This window comes from Procambarus clarkii, chromosome 7, assembly GCF_040958095.1.
Source record: "Procambarus clarkii isolate CNS0578487 chromosome 7, FALCON_Pclarkii_2.0, whole genome shotgun sequence".
Taxonomy (NCBI): domain Eukaryota; kingdom Metazoa; phylum Arthropoda; class Malacostraca; order Decapoda; family Cambaridae; genus Procambarus; species Procambarus clarkii.
Window position 1 is genome coordinate 29,365,792 of NC_091156.1, and position 25,542 is coordinate 29,391,333.

General features: G+C 46.9%; 1 protein-coding gene across 4 annotated transcripts in view; it reads right to left on the minus strand.

Moving 5' to 3' along the window:
• Positions 1-25,542, minus strand: part of LOC138357343 (sulfotransferase 1A1-like) — a 46,078-nt gene that overhangs the window by 34 nt on the left and 20,502 nt on the right. For all 4 annotated transcript variants that reach the window (XM_069314025.1, XM_069314032.1, XM_069314037.1 and 1 more), the window contains exons 6-8: positions 22,394-22,560; positions 14,948-15,053; positions 1-696 (exon numbers count right to left, since the gene is read on the minus strand). The exon at positions 1-696 is cut by the window's left edge and continues 34 nt beyond it. In XM_069314025.1, the coding sequence (XP_069170126.1) occupies positions 557-696; positions 14,948-15,053; positions 22,394-22,560 (413 nt within the window). In that variant the 3' untranslated portion in view covers positions 1-556. The remainder of the gene's footprint in view (positions 697-14,947; positions 15,054-22,393; positions 22,561-25,542) is intronic.

Below are 25,542 nucleotides of genomic sequence, written 5' to 3' on the forward strand. Positions count from 1 at the left end.
ACGATCCAAATGGATGGATCAAGTAATGCATTTCATATCCATTTACCCCACCAAGGGAAATTTTGCACTATCCATGCCCGAATAATTAATTAAAGCCACTAGTAACTACAGTTTATACTGATCGTTTGTATCGCCTGTGTAACATGTGCATGTGTAACCTGGCTGTGGGCAGGAATCACGGCATCAGCCAGAGAAAAACATCACAAAAATGGAGTTTGTTAAACGTGAAACTATTCTCACAAGCGTTTAAAACTTTAATAGCAATGTAGTTTAATGCCTAACACTTATTTGAAAGCTCTACTCTAGAAATAGGTTTGCTCTGTTGAATCCAATTTAAGTATTCAAATGCATGTTAGAGCAATGGAATTATGATAACTATTACTGAACCGAATTATAAGAGCACCAGGGTTCAGTTGCTCAATCTCAGTAAATTATTTTTACTGTACAAAGCTCATTACACCTACCATTTGTATATTAAAAGTTATTGAAGGCATTAGAAACTTTTAAACTATTCAACATGTACCTGTAATCAGATTATCAGCCATTAAAACAACCATTAAACAAGTGTTTTGGTGCCATGTGCAGAGACACTAGAGTTTCTTTTGAAAATAATGTTTCCAAGATTCTTCTCGATCCACCGATTCATCTCTTGCTCGAGCTCTGGCGAAAAGTGGTTCTTCCAGTCTCCAATTTCACCTGAGAAAAGTAAGCAATTGTCAAAACAAAGCACCAAACCCGGAAGGCTATGTAGCAACATCAAATGTGCAGAATAATCAGAGGGCGCCAAATATCACTAAGAATGCCAACACGAGAACAAGCACACAAGGCGAACAATATCAAAAGCATCCAATTCACCAAGAATTCTATCGAGAGACAAGCGACTGAAGGACGGTTGAAAAGCAAGACACGCTCGTCCTGGAAATCAGGACATTCAACAAGGATATGCACAACTGTAAGAGGGACAACGCAATTTAGACAATAAGGACCAGGGCAGCGCTCCATTAAGTGACCGTGGGTTAAGCGAGTATGGCCAACCCGCAGCCGTGCCAAGGCAATTTCCCACCGCCGGTTACGGTGGTAGGAGAAAGGCCATGGGGACACTACGTTTGAGAGTACGCAGCTTGTTACTAACCACAGAGGACCAACAACCCTGCCAATGGGCAAGTATGGAGGAATGAATAACAGGATAAAAGTCTGAACAAGGAATACCTTTACGGGAGATGGGACAAGAACGGATAGCTTCCTCAGCAGCAGCATCCGCACGTTCATTGAAAGAAACGCCAATATGCCTGGGAACCCAGCAAAACTCTACCGATTTAAATTTACTAGAAATAAGAAACAGCCAATGTTGAATCTCGATGACCACCGGATGTACAGGATTAAAGGACCCTAGAGCCATGAGGGCACTACGAGAGTACTACATCCACAAAGGAGGAATGAGAATGAGAAAGCAAGAGCCGAAGAGCAGAGAGAATAGTTTAAAGTTCTGCCGTAAAGACACTAGCCTCTGAAGGGAGGAGACAAAAGTACAGTCAGGAAAAACATAATAGCCCACATCGTCCGCAGACTTAGACCCATCGGTGAAGATGGAAATAGAGTGGGAGTGCGAAGAAAAGTGTTCAAGGAAGAGGCTTTTTAGAATTGTAGGAGGGGTAAAGGCTTTATGAATACAAGTCAAGGACATACAAAAAATGGGAAGGGAGACTCTCCACGGAGGTAGGGAAGGAACAATACGAGGAGAAACATTACAAATATGAACAGAAAGAATCCCATAAGCGAGATAACCAGACAAAGTGGGAGACGATGAAGAGGAACAGGAACTACAGGAGGAGGAAAAGTCAATGCACAACAGAGGCGAGAGGTAGGCTGTTGGAAGGACCGCGCAAGATAGCGAAGACAGTAGCGATCACGGCGGTCCTGAAGAGAGAAAGCCAGTGTCAACATACAAACCGAGGGCGGGAGTCTAACGAAAGGCACCAGAGCCGAGAGACAACCCAGTACGGTGCAAAGCATCAAGACTGCGAAGACTAGGAGAAGAAGCAGAAGAGTATGCAGGGCAACCATAATCGAGTTTAGACAGGACGAGAGGAGTGCAAATAGAGGAGCATGCGCCTATCCGCTCCCAAAGAAGTATGGGACAAAACCTTAAGGAGGTTAAGGGCCTAAGAGCATTCAACTTGGAGGTAAGAGATATGGGCTGACCAAGACAAACGAGTGTCAAAGACTAACCCCAAAAGCTTTGCGGAATCCCTGTACACAATGGGATGACCATAAAGCGACAAAGAGGGACGAAGAACGACATACTTCCGAGTAAAAGTCATAGCACAAGTCTTAGACGCAGAGAACTTTAAGCCATGATCGGTGGCCCAAGACGACACGGCATCAATCGCAAGTTGAAGCCGCTGTTGAAGGAGACTTGAATCATCACCGACAGCAAAGGGTAAGATCATCAACAGAGAGCAGAGAAGACGCCAGAAGGAAGAGGAAAGAAGACCGTTGAGGGCAACTATAAAAAGAGTAGTGCTCAGAACACTACTCTGGGGTGCACCCTCGTACTGCTGAAATGGGGCAGAGAGAGCAGTACCAAGCCGCACACGAAAGGAACGAAGAGAGGAAGCTCTGGAGGAAGAGAGGGAGGTTCCCACAATGGCCAAAAGAATGAAGTTGAGACAGAATACGATACCGCCAGGTAGTGTCGTAAGCCTCTTCCAGGTCAAAAAGGACGGCAACAACGGAGGTCTTCGCTGCAAAAGCATTACAAATATAGACCAAGTTCACCAGGACATCCGTTGTGCTGCAGCACTTGGGAAAACCAAATTGAGAAGGGGAGAGATGGCGATAGTGTTCTAAGAACCACATCAAACGAACGTTAACCATACGTTCAAAGAGCTTGCAGACACCTTGTGAGGGCAATAGGGCGGAGGTCCTAGGGGGATGACCCGAGAGACCCTGGTTTCCGAACAGGGAGGACAACAGCATTGAACCAGTCTTCAGGGACTTACGACAACTCCCAGACCCGATTGTACAGACTCGGTAAATACCGAGACGTGCATGGAGGGCGATGGCGAAGCATTTCATAACGAATGCCATTGGAGCCCGCTGCCGAAGAATCACAAAGGGCTAGGGCAGATTGAAGTTCATAGAGAGAAGGTATCGTTATAGGGAAGGTGAAGATAAGTACACAAATTTAAAGGAAGAGATTCAAGGAGAGGCTTACGAAGGAAGGATTGGGGTAGATGAGAACCAGAACTAACAGAGGAGAAATGGGAACCCAGTTTGGTCGCAACCCACAACGGGTCCACCACAAGATCACCATGGAGGTGAAGGACCAGTGAGACATCGGGAACGAACTTACCCGCAATCTCGCAGATACGCTTCCAGACCAGTGGAAGAGGAGTTTCGGACGTGACGGAGGAGACATACGACTCGCAGCAAGTACGTTTAGCCACACAGATGGTCCTACGGGCCACCGCACTCGCCTTCCGAAACAAAAGAAAAGACTCAACCGTCTGGCAGCGGCGATGTCTCTTCCAGGCTGCACGCTTACAGCGGACAGCCCGAGCACAGTCCATACTCCACCAGGGAACGCACTTCCGCGTTCCCCGAGAGGAAGAGCGAGGAATAGAGTGGAGGGCAGCGTCCAAGACAATGGCATGAAAAAGAAGGAGGGCGCAAGGGAGAGGCAGAACGGAGAGGTCGGAAATGGTAGCACGGAGAGTAATGAGGCGCCAGACAGCCTCTGCAAACCGCCACTTAGGGAAGGAGAGAGGAGGGCGAAAAGATAAAAGTGACAAGGATAGGAAAATGGTCACTGCCATGGAGGTCATCAAGGACCCACCACCCGAAATCTAAGGAAACGGATGACGAGCACAAAAAGATCGAGAAAAGAAAGGGAGCGAGTCCGAGAGTCCAAATGAGTGGGCTCACCAGAATTAAGAGGGGACAGGGAAGAAGAGAGGATGAAGGGGTTGCCTCCTCGAACCTGGGTGTTTGTCAGCACATCACCCCAAAGGGCATGACAATTGAAATCACCCAGCAGGAGCACAGGCTCCGGCAAGGAGTCTAGGTGTTGTTTAAGATCAGTAAGAGAAAGTGGGACAGTGTGGGGGGGGGGGGGGGGAAATAAATGGAACAAACCACAAAGACATGGGCAGCAGAACAGTGGAGAGGCGAGGAAAAAAAGGGGATAAATGAGCGAATCAAGAGCTGAAAAATTATGGCCCTAGCTGTCGCTGGGGGAGGGGAGAGAAAAGAATAGCCACGGAAGCGACCAGGACGAGCACCAAGCATCTGCTCCTGGAGACAAAGGGGCGAAAACTGTGAAATGAGAAGTTGGAGGTCAAGGAAATTGGCGTAAAATCCACAGATGGTCCATTGAAGAAAAGACATCAGCAAAGAGAGAGGAGAGCAACAGAGAAAGAAGGAAAAGGTGAAGAAGAAACACAGCACGCTAAAAAAACAGTCTGGCTCAGGGTCAGCGAAGTCAGGGTTAGATGGCATGGGTAAACCGAGTAAAGAAGGATGGAAAGAAGCAGGAGGACGGACCAGAGGTGGACGAGCAGGGTCTGGAGGAGAAGGAAAGGGGGGGGGGGAGGCAGAAAGAAGGGAGCACACTTCAGCAAGGGCAGTAACCAAGATGGAACCGGGGTCTAAAGAAAGCCCCACAGTAGGAACAGGGGGCTCCTCCACCGAAGTGGGAGGGGAAGGAACGATAGAATCAGAGATAGGGGGTGAAGAAGAAAGCAAAGCTTTCTTACCGACAGGGGAGGAAGGAGAGGAGCCAGGTTTCCGCTTCTGACTCAAAGATACAGGTGTCCCAGCAGCAACGTATTGGGCAACAGACTCCACCGTCTCGATAAGAGAAGAGACAGAGCGATGGACGTCGGCCCACACAGTCAGGCGGCGTGGAGAGCCAAGAGAGGAGAAGGACGGGAAGGAGGACTAGAGGGGAGAGAAAATAGAAGACACAGGAGACGTGACAGACTGGGTAGAAAGAAGGGGAGCCCTAGACAGAACCAGGAGGGGAACCCTTCGGGACAGAACGGAGGGGGGGACCCTTCGGGACAGAATGGAGGGAAACAAGGGAGGTGGGCGTGTCTGGGTCTAAGGCTCGGAAACGGTTGCGAGACTGAGGAAGGCGGGAAGGACGAGAAGAGGAAGAGCGCACCATGCGAGCATAGGAGACACCAGCGAAAGAGGGGAGACGATGAACTTTGCGCCGAGCCTCAGGAAAAGACAAATGGTCCCGGTGCTTCAAGCTGAGGACAGCCACCTCAAGTTTGTAATGAAGACACGCAAAGGAGAAGGTTATCTTTAGGTTATCTTGATGATTTCGGGGCTTTTTAGTGTCCCCGCGGCCCGGTCCTCGACCAGGCCTCCACCCCCAGGAAGCAGCCCGTAACAGCTGACTAACTCCCAGGTACCTATTTACTGCTAGGTAACAGGGGCATTCAGGGTGAAAGAAACTTTGCCCATTTGTTTCTGCCTCGTGCGGGAATCGAACCCGCGCCACAGGATTACGAGTCCTGCGCGCTATTCACCAGGCTACGAGGCCCCCCGAGGTCACCGCAGCAAGGTAGGGTGGGCCTCACCGCAATTCAGGCAGCGAGCCTGGGGAGAAGTGCACTCCAACTTAGAGTGACCCTCGCTTCCACACAGGGGACAGAGACAGGACTAGACCATTTGAGGGTACCATGCCCAAGCTTCCAGCACTTACTGCAGAGCCAAGGAGATGGAATATACTCCTGAATGGAGCACCTGGCACCAGCAAGAATGACAGAGGATGGAAGGGTCCTACCATCAAAAGGTAACCTTCACAACCCGAAGGGGCAGACGGCGATGACCACGAGGGTGATGAGTAAATGTATCCACCTGGAAGACAGAATGACACTGGGCCTCGAGGATATGCTTGATATCCTCGTGGCAGTCCTTGAGATCCCTAACACCGGTCGCAACATGGTGCGGGAAGAGAACAGTGCCAACACTGGCATTCAACCAAGCGTTCTTCGAGATCCGAACAGTGGTTTCGCCAAGGAAGGATAAGGCGGCCAAGCAAGTATCCGCATCCTGAGAAGGAGCAGCAACGACACGGGTACCAAGACGAGTGGGGTTTAAGGCGATTGAGGCATCCACGGAATCGATAAGATGCCTATGAAGAAAAATCTTTAGTAGTAGTTTAATCCAAAGGTTGGAGATCAAAGTACTTCGCCCGTGTAGCAGGACCAAACACAGCATGGAGCGAAGTAGGATGGGAAGGGAGCATACGAGAGCAGCCGTGGCGGGGACGGCGATGCGAACCTGTAGAGAGAGACGGGTCGAGAGGTGCAGTAGTCACAAGAAGAGTAGGAGCCGTGCAAGGGGACGAGACTGTCACCGCAGCAGGGTTGGGGATCGACCCAACCAGAGGAGGGAGGAGAGCAGGGGGGAAGAGTCCGGTCTGGGCCTAAACCGGGCCCTATAGCGGAGGCTACAGATCCCAGTCTTCCAGGACGGTCCGACTCGGGGGGCCTGGTCGCCCCACCCTATGAGCCTGGTTACTAGTAGTGAAGGTCGTCATCCATACAGCAAACCAATATATAAGGGATGGGACCCAGAACCAAGGGATACCACCTACCAGGGCAGCCAGGGAGGCCGACCACAGGCCAGTGCAGGAAGGGTGTGTCGTCCCCAGCGGTGCTCCCACTTTTCAACAGGGGAGTCCTATTACTTCGTTCATTCTCCCACACTGGTGCCAAGACCCCAGTCCCCCTTTTCGCCCTAGCCTGGACACCCAACCATTCACTCAGGGCGGCCTCTCACAGGCGGCCCCTCCAGCGGGTGGTCCGATGGCTCACAAGGCCCCTACATGGTGCCCCTTCACCACGTACACCACCCAAATGGGGGGCAGGAGAGGGGGCACAGGCAACCCACACCTGTCCCTGGGAGGTGTACGCGAGCCTCTCACCACAGCAAGGAGGCACCACGGAGGGTTTGGACAATAAAGAGCAGGGCTGTGCTCCATTAAGTGATCGAGTCAAGTGTGTATGACCAAAACGCAACCTCGCCAGAAGCCGTTTTCCCATCGCTGGTTTACGGTGGTAGGACGACGGCACGAGAAAACACTGCTCTTAAGAGTACGCAGTATGTTACCAGTAACAGAATACCAAGAATCCCGCCAATGGGTAAGGATGGAGAATGATTAACTGGGAAAGTCTACCCAAGGAATACCTTTATGGGAGATGGGACAAGAGCGGACAGCTTCCCTAAGCAGCAGCATCTGCATGCTCATTGAAAGACCCCAAAATGGCTGGGACTCGGCCAAAACTCAGACTGAAATTTACTGGAAATAAACATCAATGCTAATTCTCAACGACCACTGGATGTACTAGATTAGAGGACCCGAGTTCCATGTGGACACTACGCTGTCAACGAAAACTACAAAGGAAGATTGAGAACGAGAAAGCAGGAGGACGAAGTGCAGAGAGAATAGCATAAAGTTCTGCCGAGACGATTCTAGTCTCCGGAGGTAGTGGACACAAACGTGCAGTCAGGAAAACGGTAGCCTACACCGTCCGCAGACTTAGACCCATCGGTGAAGCTGGAAACTGAGCAGGAATGTGAAAAGTGCTCAAGGAAAAGGCGTTTCAGAATCATAGGAGGGGTAAAAGCTTTAGTGATGCGAGTCAAGGGTGAACAAACTTCCGAAGGGGGGGGGGGGGGACTCCACAGGGGCTAGAAAGGAACACAAAGGAGAAATATTACCAAGACGAACTGTAAAAAGAATCCTGTAAGCGAGATAACTGGACAAAGAGGAAGGTGGGGAAGAGGAACAGGAAACCACAGGAGGGGTAAAAGTTAAAGCATGGCCGAAGCGAGAGGAAGGATGTTGCAAGGACTGCGCAAGAGAATCCATACCCGAATAATTAAAGCCACTAGTAACTACAGTTTATACTTTATCGTATATCTTTACCAGTATATACTTTATCAGACAGTTGCGATTACGGCAGTCCTGGAGAGATAGGAAGCCAGTGTCAACATGCAAGCTGAGGGTGGGAGTCGAATGAAAGGCAACAGAGCTGAGGCGCAACCGAGTATGGTGGAAAGCATCAAGACGACGATGAGTAGGAGGAGAAGCTGACGAGTACGCAAAGCAACCATAAGAGTTTAGGACAGGACGGGAAAGGAATGTAAAGTGAGGAAAATGCGCCTATTTGCTCCTCATGAAGTATGGGACAATACATGAAGGAGTGTAAGGGCCTTTAGAGAATTCAACTCTGAGGCATTAGATATGGGGCGACCAAGACAAACGAGTGTGAAAGATTAACCCCAAAAAGCTTTGCGGAATCCTTGCCCACAAGGAAACACCATTAATCGACAAAGAGGGATGAAGAACGACATCCCTCCGAGTAAGTGTCATAGCACAAGTCTTATATGTAGAGAACATGAACCCATGATCGGTGGCCCCAAGACGATACGGCATCAATCTCAGTTGAAGCCGCCGTTGGAGAGGCGAATCATCACACCGACAGCAAAGGGCAAGATCTTCGACATAGAGAAGACGCCAGAAGGAAGCGAGGAAAGACCATTGAGGGCAATCAGAAAAAAGAAGTGCTCATAACGCTACCTTCGGGCACATCCTCTTATTGCTGGAAAGAGGCAGAGAGCGGTACCAAGCCTCACCTGAAAGGAACGACGAGAGAGAAAGCTTTTGAGAAAAAGGGAGATTACCACGAAGGCGAAAAAGAATGAAGTAGGAACAGAACATGATATCTCCGGATGGTGTCTTAATACTTCTCCAGGTCAAAAGGACGGCAACAACGGAGGTCTTTGCAGCAAAAGCAGTGCTAATAGACCTCCAAGTTCACAAGGACATCTGTTGTACTGTGGCACTTGCGAAAACCAAATTGAGAAGAGAGGTGGTGATAGTGTTCTAAGAATCACATCAAACTAACGTTAGAAATTACGTTTAAAGAGTTTGCAGGGAACACGAGAGGGCAATATGGCGGAAGTCTTTAGGGGATGTCCCAAGAGATCCTTTTTCCGAATAGGGAGGACAACGGCATCGAGCTAGTCCTCAGGGACTGACGACGACTCCGAGACCCGATTATACAGACTCCAAGTAAAACAGAGACGAGCACGGAGGGACATTGCAAAGCATTTCATAATTGCCATCCGAGCCCGCAGCAGTAGAACTGCACAGGGCTATGGAAGACTGAAGCGCGTGCGTGCATGCGTACACGTACACACACACGTACACACACACACACGTATGCACACGCGCGCACACACACACACACACACACACACACACACACCCACCAGGGGGGGGGCCCCTCTTAGCCTGGTGGATAGCGCGCAGGACTCTTCATTCTGTGGCGCGGGTTCGATTCCCGCACGAGGCAGAAACAAATGAGCAAAGTTTCCTTCACCCTGAATGCCCCTGTTACCTAGCAGTAAATAGGTACCTGTGGCGTATGGAGAAAAATAGTAAACAGTTGATTGACAGTTTAGAGGCGGGCCGAAAGAGCAAAGCTCAACCCTTGCAAACAACTAGGTAATACACAGACAGAGACAAACACAGACACAGACAGAGAGACACAGGAAGGGCTCGTTATAGGGAAGTCTGAGAAGTGCAGAAATCTAAAGGAGTTTCAAAGACAGGTTTACGAAGAAGGAAAGATTAAGGAAGACGAGAACCAGAGCTAACTGAAGAAAAGTGAAAACCCAGTTCGGTCGCGACGTACAACGGGACCACCACAAGAGCACAACGGAGGTGAAGGACCGGCGAGACATCAGGAACGAACTTATTCGCTATCATGCCGATACATTTCCATATTAATAACAAAGGAGTTTCGGACGTAATGGTGGAAACAAGACATCCAACACTCTAGCTTACCTGTACGGATGGCACTATAGGCTATTGCACTCGCCTCCTGAAACAAAGACGAGAATGGGCCGTCTGCCAGCGGCGGTCTCTCTTCCAGAGGACAGCTCGAGGCAGTCCACATTCCACCAAGGAACGCACTTCCGTGGTCACCGAGCGGAAGAGCGAGGAATAGAGCCGAGGGCTGCGTCGAAGAAGGCGTTATAAAAAAAATATGGTGCAAGGGAGAAGCAGAATGGAGGTCAGAGAGAGTAGCACGGAGGGGTAAATAGGTTCCAGTCTGCCTTGGCAAACTGCCACTTAGGAAGGGAAAGGAAGGTGAAGAGAAAAAGGCAACAAGGGATGAGAAATGGTCACTGCCATGGAGGTCATAAAACCCCCCACGTGAAATCCAAGTATAGAGACGAGTAGAGAAAGATGAAGACAGGAAAGGGTGCGAGTCTGAAACCAAATGAACGGGCTCATCAGAATTCAGAAAACAGGGAAGAAATGAGAATGAACGGTTCAAGAAGGCAACCCCGGGTGTTTGTCAGAGCATCACCCCAGAGGGTATGTCGACAATTGGAATCACCCAGCAGGAGCACAGGCTTCGGCAAGGAGTCCAGAAGGTATTTAAGATAGGAAGAGAAAGCAGGCCATTGGGGAGATAAAGGGAGCTAACTGTGTACCATATAGGCACAATGACACGTGCAGCAGAACATTGGAGAGGCATCGGAAAAGTAGGGGTACGAAGGGATCATCAGATTGAATCAAGAGAGCAGAAGAGGCACGGGCCCCAGCAATAGCTGGGGGAAGTGGGTAGAGAAAGGAATAGCCACAAGCGACCAGGACGAGCACCAAGCATCGGCTCCTGGAGACTGATACAAAGGGGGCAAAAAACTGAAATTAGGAGTTCATTGAAATTGGCCTAATATCCACGAATATTCCATTGAAGAATAGACGGCGACAAGAAGAGAAAGGACAGTAACAGAAAACAATGAAGAAACAAAGATGAAAAAGGAACACAGCATGTTAAAGAAGCGCAGGATCAGCGAAGTCAGAGTTAGGGGGCATGGGTAAACCAAATACGGATGGAGAGAAGAGCAGGAGGACTGACCAGAGTCAGACGAGCAGGGTCCCGAGGAGAAAACAACCGTGAGGGGCAGTCAAGGAAAACAGGAGGGGGGGGGGGGGGGGGGCAAAAAACGGGGAATGCACCTCAACAAGGGCAGCAACATAGAGAATCAGGGGTTCCATAGCTGGGACAGGGGGCCCGATCACCAAAATATGGAATGGGATGGAGCGAGAGTGTCAAGAGGTGGAGGCGGAGAGGAGGAAGAATGCGATGCCTTCTTACCCGCTAGTGGAGGAGGAAGGAGATGAGCCAGGCTTTCACTTCTGACTCGAGGACAGGTGTTCCAGCAACAACGTACTGGGAGACAGACAACTGTCTTAACAGAAGATGAACGAGAGTTAAAAGATTGCTGGAGTGTGATGGACATCAGCCTGAATAGACAGGCGGCGTAGAGGGCCAAGAGGCGGGGGGGGGGGGGGGGGGGGGGAGATGGATGGGAAGAAGGATCTGGGAAAGAAGGGATAGAAAACATGGCAGACTGGGTAGGAAAGGGGGGAAAACTTCAGATGGAGAACCAGAAGGGGGGCTCTTTAGGGACAAAAAGGAACAGTGGAGGCGCCGGTGGCCATGTCCGGGTCCAAGACCTGCAAACGGTTGAGACTGACTAGGGTGGGAAGAACGAGGAGAGGTAGAACGCAACACGCAAGCATAGGATATGCCAGCGAAAGGGCCAAGATGGCGAACTTTGCGTCTTGCTTCAGGAAAAGTGAGACAATCCCGGTGTTTTAAGTTGAGGACGGCTTCAAGATAATAGTGCATACTCGAGCGGGAGAAGGTAGGGTGGGCCTCACTGCAATTCAGGCAGCGAGCCTGGGGAGAACTTCGTGTCATCATCGTCCCCACATATGGGGTATATATTCACTATACATTTTAAGACACCGTGCCTGAACTTCCAGCACTTATTGCAAAGTCTAGGACAGGGAATGAACTCTCAGAGCATCTGGCACCAGCAAGAATTAGAGGGCAGAAGGGTCCTATCAAAAGGCAATTTACACAACTCTAAGGGGTTTAGGGCGACGACCACGAGGGGGTAGAGAGCGTATCCACCTTGAGGACAGAATGGCCTGGAGCTACGAGGATATGTTCAATATCCTCGGGTCAGTCTTTTAGGTCCCTAACACTAGTCGCAACATTGTGCAGAGGAGAAGTACCAACACTGACATTAAACCAAGCGTTTTTGGAGACCTAAACAGAGGTCTTCCCAATGCAGGACAGTGCAGCTAAATGGGTAGCTGCATCCTTAGAAGGAGTAGCGACGATACGTATACTGAAACGGGTGGGGTTAAAAAGCAAGGCATCTACCGAATCAAGGGGGTTTTATGGAGGGAGAAATCAGGAGTAGAATCCACATGGTAGAGATCAAAGTATTTAGCCGTGTAGCATGACCAAACAAGGCGTGGTACGTAATAGTACGGGAAGGGATCGTGCGATTGCGGCTGTGCGGGGGACGGCGTTGAGAACCCCCAGGAGAGGAGGAGGAGGAGGAGGGGGGGGGGGGTAAAAGGCTCAGTAGTCACAATTTGAGACTGGGGGACGATGGTCAACCTAGGGGACGATGGTCACCACTGGGGGGATTTGGACTCTACCCTACCACAGAGGGAAGGGAGGAGGAGTGGGGGGGGGGGGGGGGGGGTTGGATTAAACCGGTCTGGGCCCAATGTAGCGGTGGCTACAGAGTCCAGTCTTCCATTACAGACCTGGGGTGGGGGGGGGGGCCCTTGGTCGCCCACCATATGAGCCTGGTAAGAGGTATCAGTATCCATATATCATGCATTTTAAAACGTCTGGGACCTGGAAACAAGGGATAACAGCTACCAGGGTAGCCAGGGAGGCCGAGCACAGAAGGGGTGCGCCGTCCACAGCAGTGCTCTCTCTTTTTAAGAGTCCTCCTGCTTCGTCCATTCTCCTACACTGGTGCAAAGTCCTCATTCTCCCTTTCGCCCCAGCCTGAAAACCCAGCCATCCACTTTGGGAAGCCACTCACGGGCGACCCCTCCAGCCGGTGGTCACAAGACCCCCCCCCCATGTTTTCTTTTGCACGTACAACTCTAAGAGGGATAGGAAAGGAGGCGGGAGCAACCCTCGCTGGTACCCGAGAGGTGTACGCGAGCTCCCTCACCACAAGGAAACAACGGAGGGGGCGTTGATGCTCAATCATCGACAGGTAATCAGGGGCCCCACAAACCAGCCTGCTAGTCTAGGCAACATGTGGCAAACCATCCACCAGCATTACTGTCAAGCTGCAGTAGACTCCAAGATGCATCGAGCAATTTTATCATTCTATGCATTCAAAGTATTTTATTGGGATTGCGTATAGTTTGGTAGATGGCAGGTTAGGTGTTCAGGATTGTGTTTAAAAACTTTTTAGTCAATACACTGAGGGGCATTAATAGTTACACGCTTCGAGCAGTTTAAAAGAAAAAAAAGGTGCTGTGAGGAGAGTTCAAGCCTCAGAATGAATGTTTAGCCTTTTCTCCAAATTATCACACCGGCGTCATCAAAGGTCAAAGGTTTATTAATCCAACAAACTTTGTGAATTATGTTTACTCACGACTGATATTCTAGCTCATCTCAAACTGTCCTCTACAGAACCTCTGTTCAAATCTACTCCATAAATGCTTCGCTCGTGTACTTCAAATGAAAAACTTTCCAAAAATTATGAAATCCATTTGCCTAATTATACAAAGAATTATAGTTATGTAACTATAGGTCGTAGCCGAAACTAATTTATATATATGAAAACCTTTAATGCACTATGCTAAACGTTTATGAAGGACTTCGGGGTCGGCAGCCACCGAGTCTAGTCAGGATTGGTTGCCATATAAGCAAGTGATATGAAAGCTGGATTAACCATAATTTAACCATTATGATAATCATAATTTAATGATTTAACACGAGCAAACCCTTGCTCGGGCAACCGAGCAGGACCAATAAAACGTTAATTCTGCTCATTAAAAGCAATGAGACGGTGGTAAAGGTCCACCTCCGGCAGGTGATGGTACAACACCATCTAAATCTTGCTCACCCGAAGGTCAAGGCGAATGTGACTACCATCAAGGCGTTCAAGACCGACGGAAAGCCGAGGGCTTTACAACAATAGCCAGAGATGGTCCAGCAGCCACAGCAAGGCTGACCACAGGAGATGTCTTCCTGGAGTCCAAGACGAGCCAACTACGCAAATAGCAGTCTATACTTGAACTAGTTGAGAAAACCTATTTGTACCACTTAAGGAACAAAATCTCTAGCAGGCAGACTAATTTAACTATATATCTTGCCATTTGGTACAGAAGCCTGTGTATCAGTCAATTATTTTGTGTAATAATTTAAATGAAGTGATTCACCCCACGAACTGACGATAAAATTATCACAAACAAAAAAATAAGTAATATTCTGCCTATAGAGATATGCAGGTTATACTTTCAAACCTTAACAGTACTCCTTAATACATGCACTGCCTAGGGCCGTGCATGTATTAAGAGGCTTTGATAACATAGCCTAGTGTTATGCCATGAAATTATAACACTAGAAAATATTCTTCACGTAGGTCGTCCTACTCACAGCTCCGGTGAAACAATCACAGTTGCCAATAACAAACCTCTGCCACAAGGGTACCTGTTGAGCTCACTTAGTGGTTATAAAAGTTGAGGTCCACCAGGGTACAGAGCAGAGCCTAACACATTTTAAGTGAATTTGCGTTCTTTCCTCAGGAAAGAAAATGTCACTCGCTCTTATTTGATGGAATTAGTCATGGTATGATCACATGAGGCATTAGAAATATCTTGATGGCAGTCCCTTATCTCACCGATTAAAAAAAAATCCAGTCGCTTCGATTATGTCAACATGGTTCTTTAGTTAAAGGAGATCTGCGCTTAACTCAGACAAGCCAAAACGTTCACAATACAAAAGCTCCAGCAACTATGTTAAGTATTACAGTCGACTTTACAATTAGATTCTTAACTATTTCCACACACCTTTCCTGAAGAATGCTCCTTCGCGCCTCTGGGCACCTTGGTGATAATTTGCAGCGTCTTTTTCACTTCGAGCTTTCATCGAGGAGAAAGAAGTGTGTTGGGCAACCTGGAGGAAGGAACCAATATTACTAACATTTTCAAATTCCCTCCCACTACCCCATTCACACGGTGCCAGACACTTTAGTGGACAGCGCTCGCGACTATCCTAGGGAACTGGGATGGATCCCCGGTGATGGCAGAAACAAATGGGAAGTGTTTCTTTCACCCTGATGGCCCTGTTTACCTAGCAGTAAATAGTACGAGAGTTATACAGCTGCGACCGACCAATCTAAAATAATAAAAAACCTCGAGACAGACCGTCTGTCCGTGTTAAAAATTAAACCCGCACAACTAGAAACATTGGAATTGGTCACTTTAAAAACTAATTGATAGAGTAGGCAGTTTATTTAACACTAGGTGCACATGCACTAGGGGACACTGGTGGAAACAGTGCCCAAATGAGCCATAAAGAATTTTTTTTTTAGTGGCTGTAGTTAATAAATGGAATGCATTAGGAAGTGATATGGTGCAGCCAGACTCAAACGTGTATGGAGTGTACATATGATAGAGCTCTATAGGCTCGGGAACCTGTACACCTGTTTATTGACTGTTGAACGGCAGGACCAAATCGCCGAAACTCTACCCCCAGAAGCACAACTTAGCGAGTACACGCCACACAAACATCACCATGGGTACTGAAAGTAGAAGTTGTTTGATTGTCATTCTCCATGGAGTATAGGAGGTCACTGGAGACTTGCCAGAAAAATGAAAGACTGCTAATGTAGTCCAAATATACAAAAAAGGTGACAGGCAAGAGACAATGGACGAAAAGGCTTGTGTAACTTTAATATCAAGCAAGGTGATCTTGAGGTTATCTCGAGATGATTTCGGGGCCTTTTAGTGTCCCCGCGGCCCGGTCCTCGACCAGGCCTCCACCCCCAGGAAGCAGCCCGTGACAGCTGACTAACCCCCAGGTACTTATTTTTCTGCTAGGTAACAGGGGCATAGGGTGAAAGAAACTCTGCCCAATGTTTCTCGCCGGCGCCTGGGATCGAACCCAGGACCACAGGATCACAAGTCCAGGGTGCTGTCCGCTCGGCCGACCGGCTCCCTCTGGGGAGGGAGCCGGTCGATGGATATGATGGATGGACGAGGTCGATGGATATGATGGATGGATGAGGTCGATGGATACGATGGCTTATGATGGATAAGATCTTTAGAAAAATAAAAACCTAGCTCATCTGGAGAGAATTTACTTTGCGACAACAACATGGGTTCAGGGTAAATGAACCCTGGTAAATGATAAATCTTGCCTCTCAGGTTTAATAGATTTCTACGGTCAGGTGACAGATTAAGCAAAAAAGAAAGGTAGGCAGACTGCATTTTCTTGGACTATCTGAACGCCTTTGACACAGCATCCCTTAAGAGGCTGGTGCACAAGTTGGAGAAACGGGCAGGAGTAACTGGTAGGGTGGTCCAACGGATAAGGGAGTACCTAAAGAACAGGATGCAGAGAGAGACTGTTAAAGTGAGACCTCAGATTGGCGTGAAGTTACCAATGGAGTCCCACAGGGTTCTGTACTCTGACCTATCTTTTTTGATTTATGCGATTTCTCTTCCAGAAAGTAGACTCATTCCTCTGTTTGCCGACGCTAAAACTATGAGAATGATTAAGACGGGAGAATGACAGACCTAAGACTGGTCCAACAAATGACTACTAGAGTTCAACTCTAATGGTGCAAAGTGATAAAGATAGGTGTTGGGAGCAGGAGGTCAAACAAGGAATAAGTTTGGAGATAAACCCCTGAAGGAGTCTGGAAGTGGGAGGGGGTTTATATCACACCAGACCTGGCCCCAGAAGCCCACATCAAAAGGATAACATCAGCGCCTTTGCAAGGCTAGCGAACATAAGAACTGCCATCATACTTTAAAGGAATCATTCAGAACCTTTCATCACGGCAGACCAATTCTGGAATATGCGGCTTCAGCGTAGAGTCCACATCCACTCAAATAGTTGGAAAAGGTTCAGAGTTATGCCACCAGGTTAGTCTGGAGCCGAGACGAATGAGCTATGAGGAATTATAACGAACAACCTCATGTCAAAGACAAGAGTTAGGAGAGACATGATCACTACTGCAAAATTCTCAGGAATTTATAGGGTAGATAAGGAAAAAGTTTAACAGGTGGTAAAAGGACACGGGTGTGGCAACCGAGTACCTAAATGGGCCACTGACAAAACTTTCACTGTCGGTACTTAACAGATGGAATGAATTTAGCAGTGATGTGGTGAAGACAGACTCCATACATGGATTTAAGTGTAGACAATAGGCTCAGGAATCTGAACCTATTGTCTACTTTATTAACAGTCGAGATGCGGGACCATAGAGCCAAAGCTCAACCCGCGCAAGCACAACTAGGGAAGTACACACCCACACCCTTCCACAAAACTCTCGCATCCACAACTCTCACATCCACTATGTGCTCCTTTAGTTCATATTGTTTTACAACTACTCTCACGCTAAATGAAAACTGCCTAACGTCTCTAAACCAAAGTTTCCATCTCTGACGAGTCTACACACGCCTCTGATCTGTTAGTATTCTGAACATTTTGTCTATTTCCAATGTCAATCCGCTGAAGTCTCCATATCTCTCCGCTCCTTTCTAGTGTCGTCAGGTTCAGTCCCTTCAGACGCTGTTCATACCCTATCCCTCACAACCTTAGGACAAGTTTCGTTGCAAACTTTTGCGTCTTTTCGAGCCCCCGTTTTTAGATACACCAGTCTGAGTATTCCGCCCTAATTTCTCACTGTTTATGTGAGACCAGTCTGAGTATGCCGCTCCCATAAAAAATAGAAACAAAAAGGAGGAGGCTCGAAAAGGAGTAGTAATTTGCAACGGGCTGTGAGGAATGAGGTACGAAGACAGACTGAAGGAATTAAACCCGACTAGGTTAGAAAGGCGGGAGGGATGGGGGGGGGGGGGGGGGGGGGGGGGGGGGGGGCAGGGGGCAGGGGGGCAGGTGGGGGGGGGGGGGAAGACATGATACAGGCTTATAAAACTGAATGGGATTGACAAGGTGGAAACATTTTACAATGTATGTCACTAGAACAAGGGGGCACGGATGGAAGCTCGAGACTGTTTGCATAGTTATGTTGGAAAGTTTTCCTTTAGCTTCAGGGTAGTGGGTAACTATTCAAACTTAAATGCAGGTATGATAGGAAATTAGGTCAGGAGTCATTGCATTAGGCGACCAAGTGCTAGAAAAGCGGGATCGAAGAGCTAGAGCTCTATCCTGCAGATAAATAGGAGTACACAAAATAGAATAGGTTTGAACAAATTATGTAATCTGAAGTGTTACCTAGCATAACAAAACTGGGTTGAAGTGGGATAGGCGAATGGAGTGCAATGTTTAGCACAAGTGACTGCTAATTCCATGTTCCACCAGTATTAACTGAATTAATTTCTATAAGCATACCTAGTGATTAAAATTTAATATATTAAAAGTGGGCCAATAATCTTTCCCACTCAAGACTTGTTCCTGTTAAGATTTGCCAAAAAGCTTCATAGGAACCAGAGTATAGCATTGATCGTCGTCCATTTAATCTATCTGTTTGTAGAAATGGAAAACTAAAATAAAACCGGGAGGGGGCAGGGGTAAATGCTATTCAAAATAAGATACCAAAGTATTTTATATTAAGAATGGTATAAGAATCTCTTGTCTAAGAACATTCTACATGGAATTTAACTTTAAGCAAAATAATTTAATGACCATTACACTGTACCAATAATCATTACAACTCAAAATGGCGGCGGTCCAAGAAGCCGGTTATTCCGGAACAAGTCTACCGCATCGGACAATTCTACTACCGTCGCCATATATATCAGGTTCAGACAAGCCCGCGATAAACCAGCGTCACTGCCAGCCCGCGGTAAACCAGGGTCGCTGAGAACCGAACGTCTGTGTTTTCAGCAACATTTCCCTCCAGCAAATGTGACCCAACAATTTAGAATGACTAACATGTAGTGTTTTCAGTACATTAAACCGAAACTTTAAACATTTATTCATATTCATGTTTAGTAGAGTTTATTCGTTAAGAAAAAGAGGTTTAAAAGTTCATTCTGGTTTCACTTAATACTCTTCTCACAGTCTCTCCGTTCTCCATCACCCACCTTCCAACATCAAATTAACTTGTTTAACTGAAGGAAAGGAATATCGAGTCATGCATTCATGCACACTGATAATTACCATTAATGAACTTCATTACAAGGAAGTGGGGACATTTACTAATGATACAAACACGACCACAACAATTTCTTATGTTTGGCGTTTCATCACAATCTTCCACATTAAGGCATATGTAAGTGTTGCTGATCATATTTAGTGCCATTAATAATTGTTACAAGCCATTTAGTCTGCCAATAACATTCATACTACTAAACCTAACCCCAGTAACTTACTAATACCCACAAGAGAATACTAAAAAATTGAAATATATTTTGTATTGTAAAAAGATCCCAGTTACTTTGAACGTTTCGCAATGCTTTAATAAAAATAATAAAGGTTAACTGCAAGTGATCTATTAGTCATCACTAAAGACTTAAATCATCCATATTAGTAATCTTAATGTTACCCCCAATAACAGGTTCCAAAAACAACATTTTGAAACAAGTATTTACCAAGGTCTCTCCCGATTCTAAACTAAGCCAATGCGTGTGTTGCAGTGTATTTTAAATTATATTCATACGAGTTTTATTAACATTCCCCCTTTCCCTTCCCCCCCCCCCCCCCATTCACATTCTTCCATCACAACACTTTAATCTTTTAGTTAAAGATGTGGTTATTTGATCGCCAACACACTGTCAAAGTTACAAAGAGTAACTGGTATTTATCACTCAACCCTCCATTTGTTTTTTTTTCAAAAGGTATAAACTCCATCTACCAATCTTCCATAATTTTTTAGAACCTTGGGTAATCTTTTGGCCTTTATTTTCATAATTCATGTTCCGCCCTATTTGTATAGTTTGAATATTGATAAATCATTATTTGCTAATGTTATCTTTAGGTTATCTCGAGATGATTTCAGGGCTTTAGCGTCTCCATGGCTCGGTCCTCTGCCAGGCCTCCACCCCCTGGAAGCAGCCCGTGACAGCTGACTAACTCCCAGGTACTTATTTATTGCAAGGTAAAACTGGCATTAGGGTGAAAAATTCTGCCCATTGTTTCTCGCCGGCGCCCGGGATCGAACCCGGGGCCACAGGATCACGCGTTCAGTGTTCTGTCCGCTCAGCCACCAGGTTGTCTCTGCCAAGTCAAATTTTTTTTTTACATTGCTAAATAGAGGTCCCAAAACAGCCCTGGGGCAACATGCCTCGCTCCCAACCACGCATTTTATCCCATATACACTATGTACTCCGGACTAGTTCAGAGTCGAATTTGTTGACTGGAGTTGCGAGCGGGAGGGTATTATTTGGCGTGTCGGCGAAATGGGGCCGAGAAATGGCTGCTTGCTCTGGGGGTTCCATACCCCCAGCCTTGTGCCCTGTTTCATCGACGGCGGTGTTACCGTTTCGGCAGCCTTCGCCTTCTCCTGTGCATCCAGCGGCGGGGTCGTCTCTGCGGCCTACGTATGCTTTTTTGGTATCTTCTACTTCCACGGAGGTGATGATTTGCCATACTCCTCGTTATGCGACTTCTGTCAACCAGCTCCGGGAGCTACCGTTTCCGCCCGATTTAGCCATTCCCGAATTTAAGCGGCCTCCCTCTGAAGCAGGGAAATCGTTACCCTACCGACATGGAATATTTGATATGGGAGGCCTGCAAGGACAAATCCTCTGTACGAGTTCCCCGAGAAATATTCACCTCCCATTGAGGTTTCTCCTCCTTTCAAGTGATTTATTGTTTGCTGTGTGTTGTGGGGGTTGTGTCCGTGGATGTGGGGTGTGGTTGCAAGTATGTGTGGGTGGACCGGGTTTGAACAAATCCACAAGGGCCGTGACAAGGATTCGAACCTGCGTCCGGGAGCAGCCCAGACACTGCCTTAATCGACTGAGCTACAACAGGGTTAAAGCGAGTTGAATCCGAAGTTCTACTGAACTTACTGGATCCCGCACCCTCTCCGAGGCACGAACCAGGGTTTCACAGAACTCCTCCCTGCACTCAAGCTATGTCAATAGGCCGTTCTCCCTCTTCGCCCTTGCATCAAGGGCTGTGACGAACCCTCGTCACGGCCCTTGTGGATTTGTTCATTTGATGCATCAATTTAGTGTGATGTGTAATGGACCGGGTTTGTTTTGGCGGTTCCTGCATGCTCCATATTTCCGGTTCCTGCGAGTTCCGATGTGCGCTTGTTTGTGGCGTGGTTGCGTGCCCTTTGGGCTGCTTTGTGGCAATGCCTGTTTTTATTCCAATTATTATGAATTCCCACTTAAAAATATAACTCATAAAAACAAAGAAATGAAGTTTTTCTTATTGTCATTATGTATTGGTGCCTCTCCGTGTGTGTTTCTGGGGCCGGTAGGCTTGTTTTGTATTGTGTTTTCAAGGTTGGGTTATGGAGTGCAGGTTTGGGCATTATGTATTGTCCTATTTATATATTTTGTACCGTCTTGCATTATGTTTGTGCTTTCTACGGGGCGTTTGTTGTCGGCCCTTCAGGTCGGTATTTTATGTTTTTATACTCGTCTAATTGTGCTTGCGGGGTTGAGCTTTGTCTCTTTGGTCCCGCCTCTCAACTGTCAATCAACTGGTGTACAGATTCCCGAGCCTACTGGGCTCTATCATATCTACATTTAAAACTGTGTATGGAGTCAGCCTCTACCACGTCACTTCCTAGTGCATTCCATGTATTAACTACTCTGACACTGAAAAAATTCTAACGTCTCTCTGGCTCATCTGGGTACTAAGTTTCTACCTGTGTCCCCTTGTTCATGTCCCACCCGTGCTAAAGTGTGTCTTTGTCCACCCTGTCACCCTTTGTAATTTTGTACTTGTGCGCTTTTGTGATTTTAACTTGTGATTTGTGCTATGTTCTGTTTATTGTTATTATATGCATTCTGTGTGTGTGTGTGTGTGTGTGTGTGTGTGTGTGTGTGTGTGTGTGTGTGTGTGTGTGTGTAGCTAACGTTACCCTCATGTCTTCTACCGTTATTTATGTACGGTATTGCATTATGTTTGTTGTGTTTTTGTTGTCGGCCCTTCAGGCTGGTATTTATTGTCTAATTTTGTCCATTTATGCTTTTGTGATTTTGTAATTTCTGTTTTGTTCTTGTTTTAGTGTATTTATGCTCATGCTTGCATGTACAAATAAAAACAAAGTTCTGAAAGTCAACTTAGGACAGCCTTCCTAAAACCATGCGTTAATTTCGAAGAGTTAAACCATTAATAGGAAGAGTAATCATGACACTTACATTCTCAAGCTGCTGTTGGGAGAGGTTGGTGCCCAGGAACTCATTCAGTGTTCCAAGTTCCTTCTTAATGTCAGCTTTCAAGTCTTCATAAAACACAAAGTGCATATTGGCGTCATCCTTTTGCTCCCAGGCCATCATCAAGTTGGGCCAGTAGGGACTGTACAACACTGTAGATACGAATTACATTAAATTGTTTCGTGTGTAAAAAGTAGTTAAGTCTTTAAATTTTGCAATTAAAATTTATATTTTGGAGGTAGCTACATTTGTTTAGTGTGCTATTTCAAGCTAACGGCAGTTATTTCCAATACTGAAGCAATTATCTTAACTAAATAATTATTAAAATTAATGCAAAGTTAAAATTTGCAACAAGACACTAGGAGTTATTGCAGACCTCAACATTGCACACTTATTACAAGACTACCAAGGAGAACTGCAACTAAACTTTTGAAGAAAACCAAAAAGTACTTGCACTCGTGGCCAATACTAACCACCTACGTTCAATGGCTAGAGCAGCCTTATCCCACTTGTCCAAACACAGAAGGTACCCACCTACAACACTGCACAACACCCAAACCTGAACACGGAGTATGCGGCCCCAGCGTGAAGCCCGTACTTTGTCCAGCACAAAACGAAGCTGGAAAAGGTATGCCACAGTTCAGAGGTATGCCACTAGGATAGTCCCAGAATCAAGAGGCAAAAGTTACGAGGAAAGGCTGAGGAAACTGTCTCTCACGTCGATAGAATGAAGAGCCCGGGGACACGATCACTACACAAAATTCGAGGTAATTGACAGGGTAGACAAGGATGTATTTAAAACTTGTGGTATACGTACAAGGAGACAGGTGAAAATCTAGTACCGAAATGAGCCACAGACATTGGGAATGAACTTTTTCGGTGTCAGCAGTTAGTAAATGGAATGCACTAGGAAGTGATGTGGTGGCCGACTCCATTTACAGTTTCTAACGTAGGTATGAGGGAGCTTGAGAAGCTCCGTAAACCAGTACATTGACGGTCGAGAGGAGGGACCAAAAGAATCAAAGCTTAACACACCCAAGGACAACTAGGCGAGTACACGTTAATAACGCAATATTATATAGTACATTATTGCGTGCACAATAGTACACGCAATAAATAGGCACGCGTACGTACGTTCACGCACGCGTAGCCGAGCGGACAGCACGGAAAACTAATTCTGTGGCCCGGGTTCGATTCCCTGACTAGGCAGAAACAAATGGTTAAAGTCTTTCACCCTGATGTCGCTGTTACACAGCAATAAATAGGTACCTGGGGGTAAGACAGCTGTTACAGAGCTGCTTCCTAGGTAGGTCGGGGGGGGGGGGGGGTGCGCGCAAAAAAAAAAAAAAAAAAAAAAATATAGTTACAGCCGATTGACTTGAGAGGCAGGCCAAAAGAGCAGAGTTCAACCCCCGCAAGAACTAGATGAATACATGTACGTACACTCGAAAGCTGAATTCGCCAACTTATAACATTTACCCGCTTTCCTTCCAATAAGCAAGGAAATGCCGAATAGTCAGAACATTTGCGAGGATGATATTTAAACCGATTTAAACTTCAAATGGTGGCAGAATCTTGCCAAACATCCAACCCATCACCACATCTTTAGTTTGTCGGCCGAATGCTTTCAGTAGAATAATACTATCAACATCACACTATATCCCTCTGCAACATTGTGTATCCAGAAAGGCAACACGAACACAAGAATTTCTACCATTACAAATTATAATGCCCAAACACTTGGTAAACGTTAACACTACACATGTTTGTGCTAGTTTTTCCAACATGCCAGGGCTGCCAATGCACATAACCAGTTATCAATATGAATCACACTGAAAACTAAAGCAATACCATAGGATATTCTTAAGACGCTAGATATCAACCATGATAATGCAAGAAACAAGACCGATGGCAACACTATTCACAAAGAATAATATTAAAAGGTTGATGGAAAGAAGGAAATTTGAACATTCTACAAAATGGTGCACGAATACGAGCAGAATACTGCAGCTCTGATAATGGAACAACACCCTGTTCCCCCGGGGTTCAAGAGTTTGTATCTGGCCAACGTGCAGCCTAGCAAGAGCTGCATTTCTTCCCCATCCCCCCCCCCCCCCCCGGCCCCATCGCAATAGCATGGCATGATGAAAGCCAGTTTGTTATTGTTTTCTCCTAACTCCCCTTTCCACTTCGGGTGGGGGGGGGGGGGGGGGGAGGTATAGTGTGTTTGTAGCTTCAGGGCACCAATCCCCCCAGCCACAGGGCATGGCGAGAAGGCACCCCTAAGCATACCTAATTCCCTATCAAACTAAAACAAGTGGTAGACCTCATCACAACCCACAAGATTAATATAACTATAATAACAAGAAAAACAAAATACAAATTTTTCCATTATATGGGACAGCACACAAAGGGAGAGGTGCACAGTATATCATTAAAAAGAACTAAAGCTGAAGGCAAAACAACAAGCTGCCTAAGCAGCAGGATTGGTGACTTTACAGCGACACACACGGAAAAAAAACTATTCATAGTGGAAGCTAACAAGGCCCTGGAGCAGGAGGGATATCATGTATGCACATGGGGGTCCCTCCAGTCGCCGCCTTACCCACTCGGTGGATGACCTGGCCAGAGACCACCTCTTGTGAGAAACCATTTGGAGAAGTGGTACTCCAGATGACTGCTTAGATAGATTAATACCAGCTATCCTGGCTGCTGTTCACCTAAGCAAGACTATATTAACCCTTATGCACCCTGTGCACGGTGATCCTGGGACTAAGATGGTCTTCCCCCCCCCCCTCTAGATGTGGTCTTTGATCATATTCTGTAGATAGAATATGTCCAGGTCAGGGCTTTCAGAGCAAATCTCAAGGTCGTTCCTGGCGAGTCCCATATCCTGAAGACCACGCCTCTCCAATTAAGGGTTATTGAAGAGGCGGAGGCTGTGTGCTTCCCGGTATATTTCCCGACCTTTTGAAGGATTTCTGGGGTGCCGTACTTCTCACACTTGCTCTGATGTAGACGGGAGAATGAAGTTATCAGCAGACCTCTACGTCTCTAAAAATACAAAATTCATCACCTTTGCAAGCTATGATGTCAGGCTTACAGAAGGTCCCTCCATCCGGTTTAAGGACTTC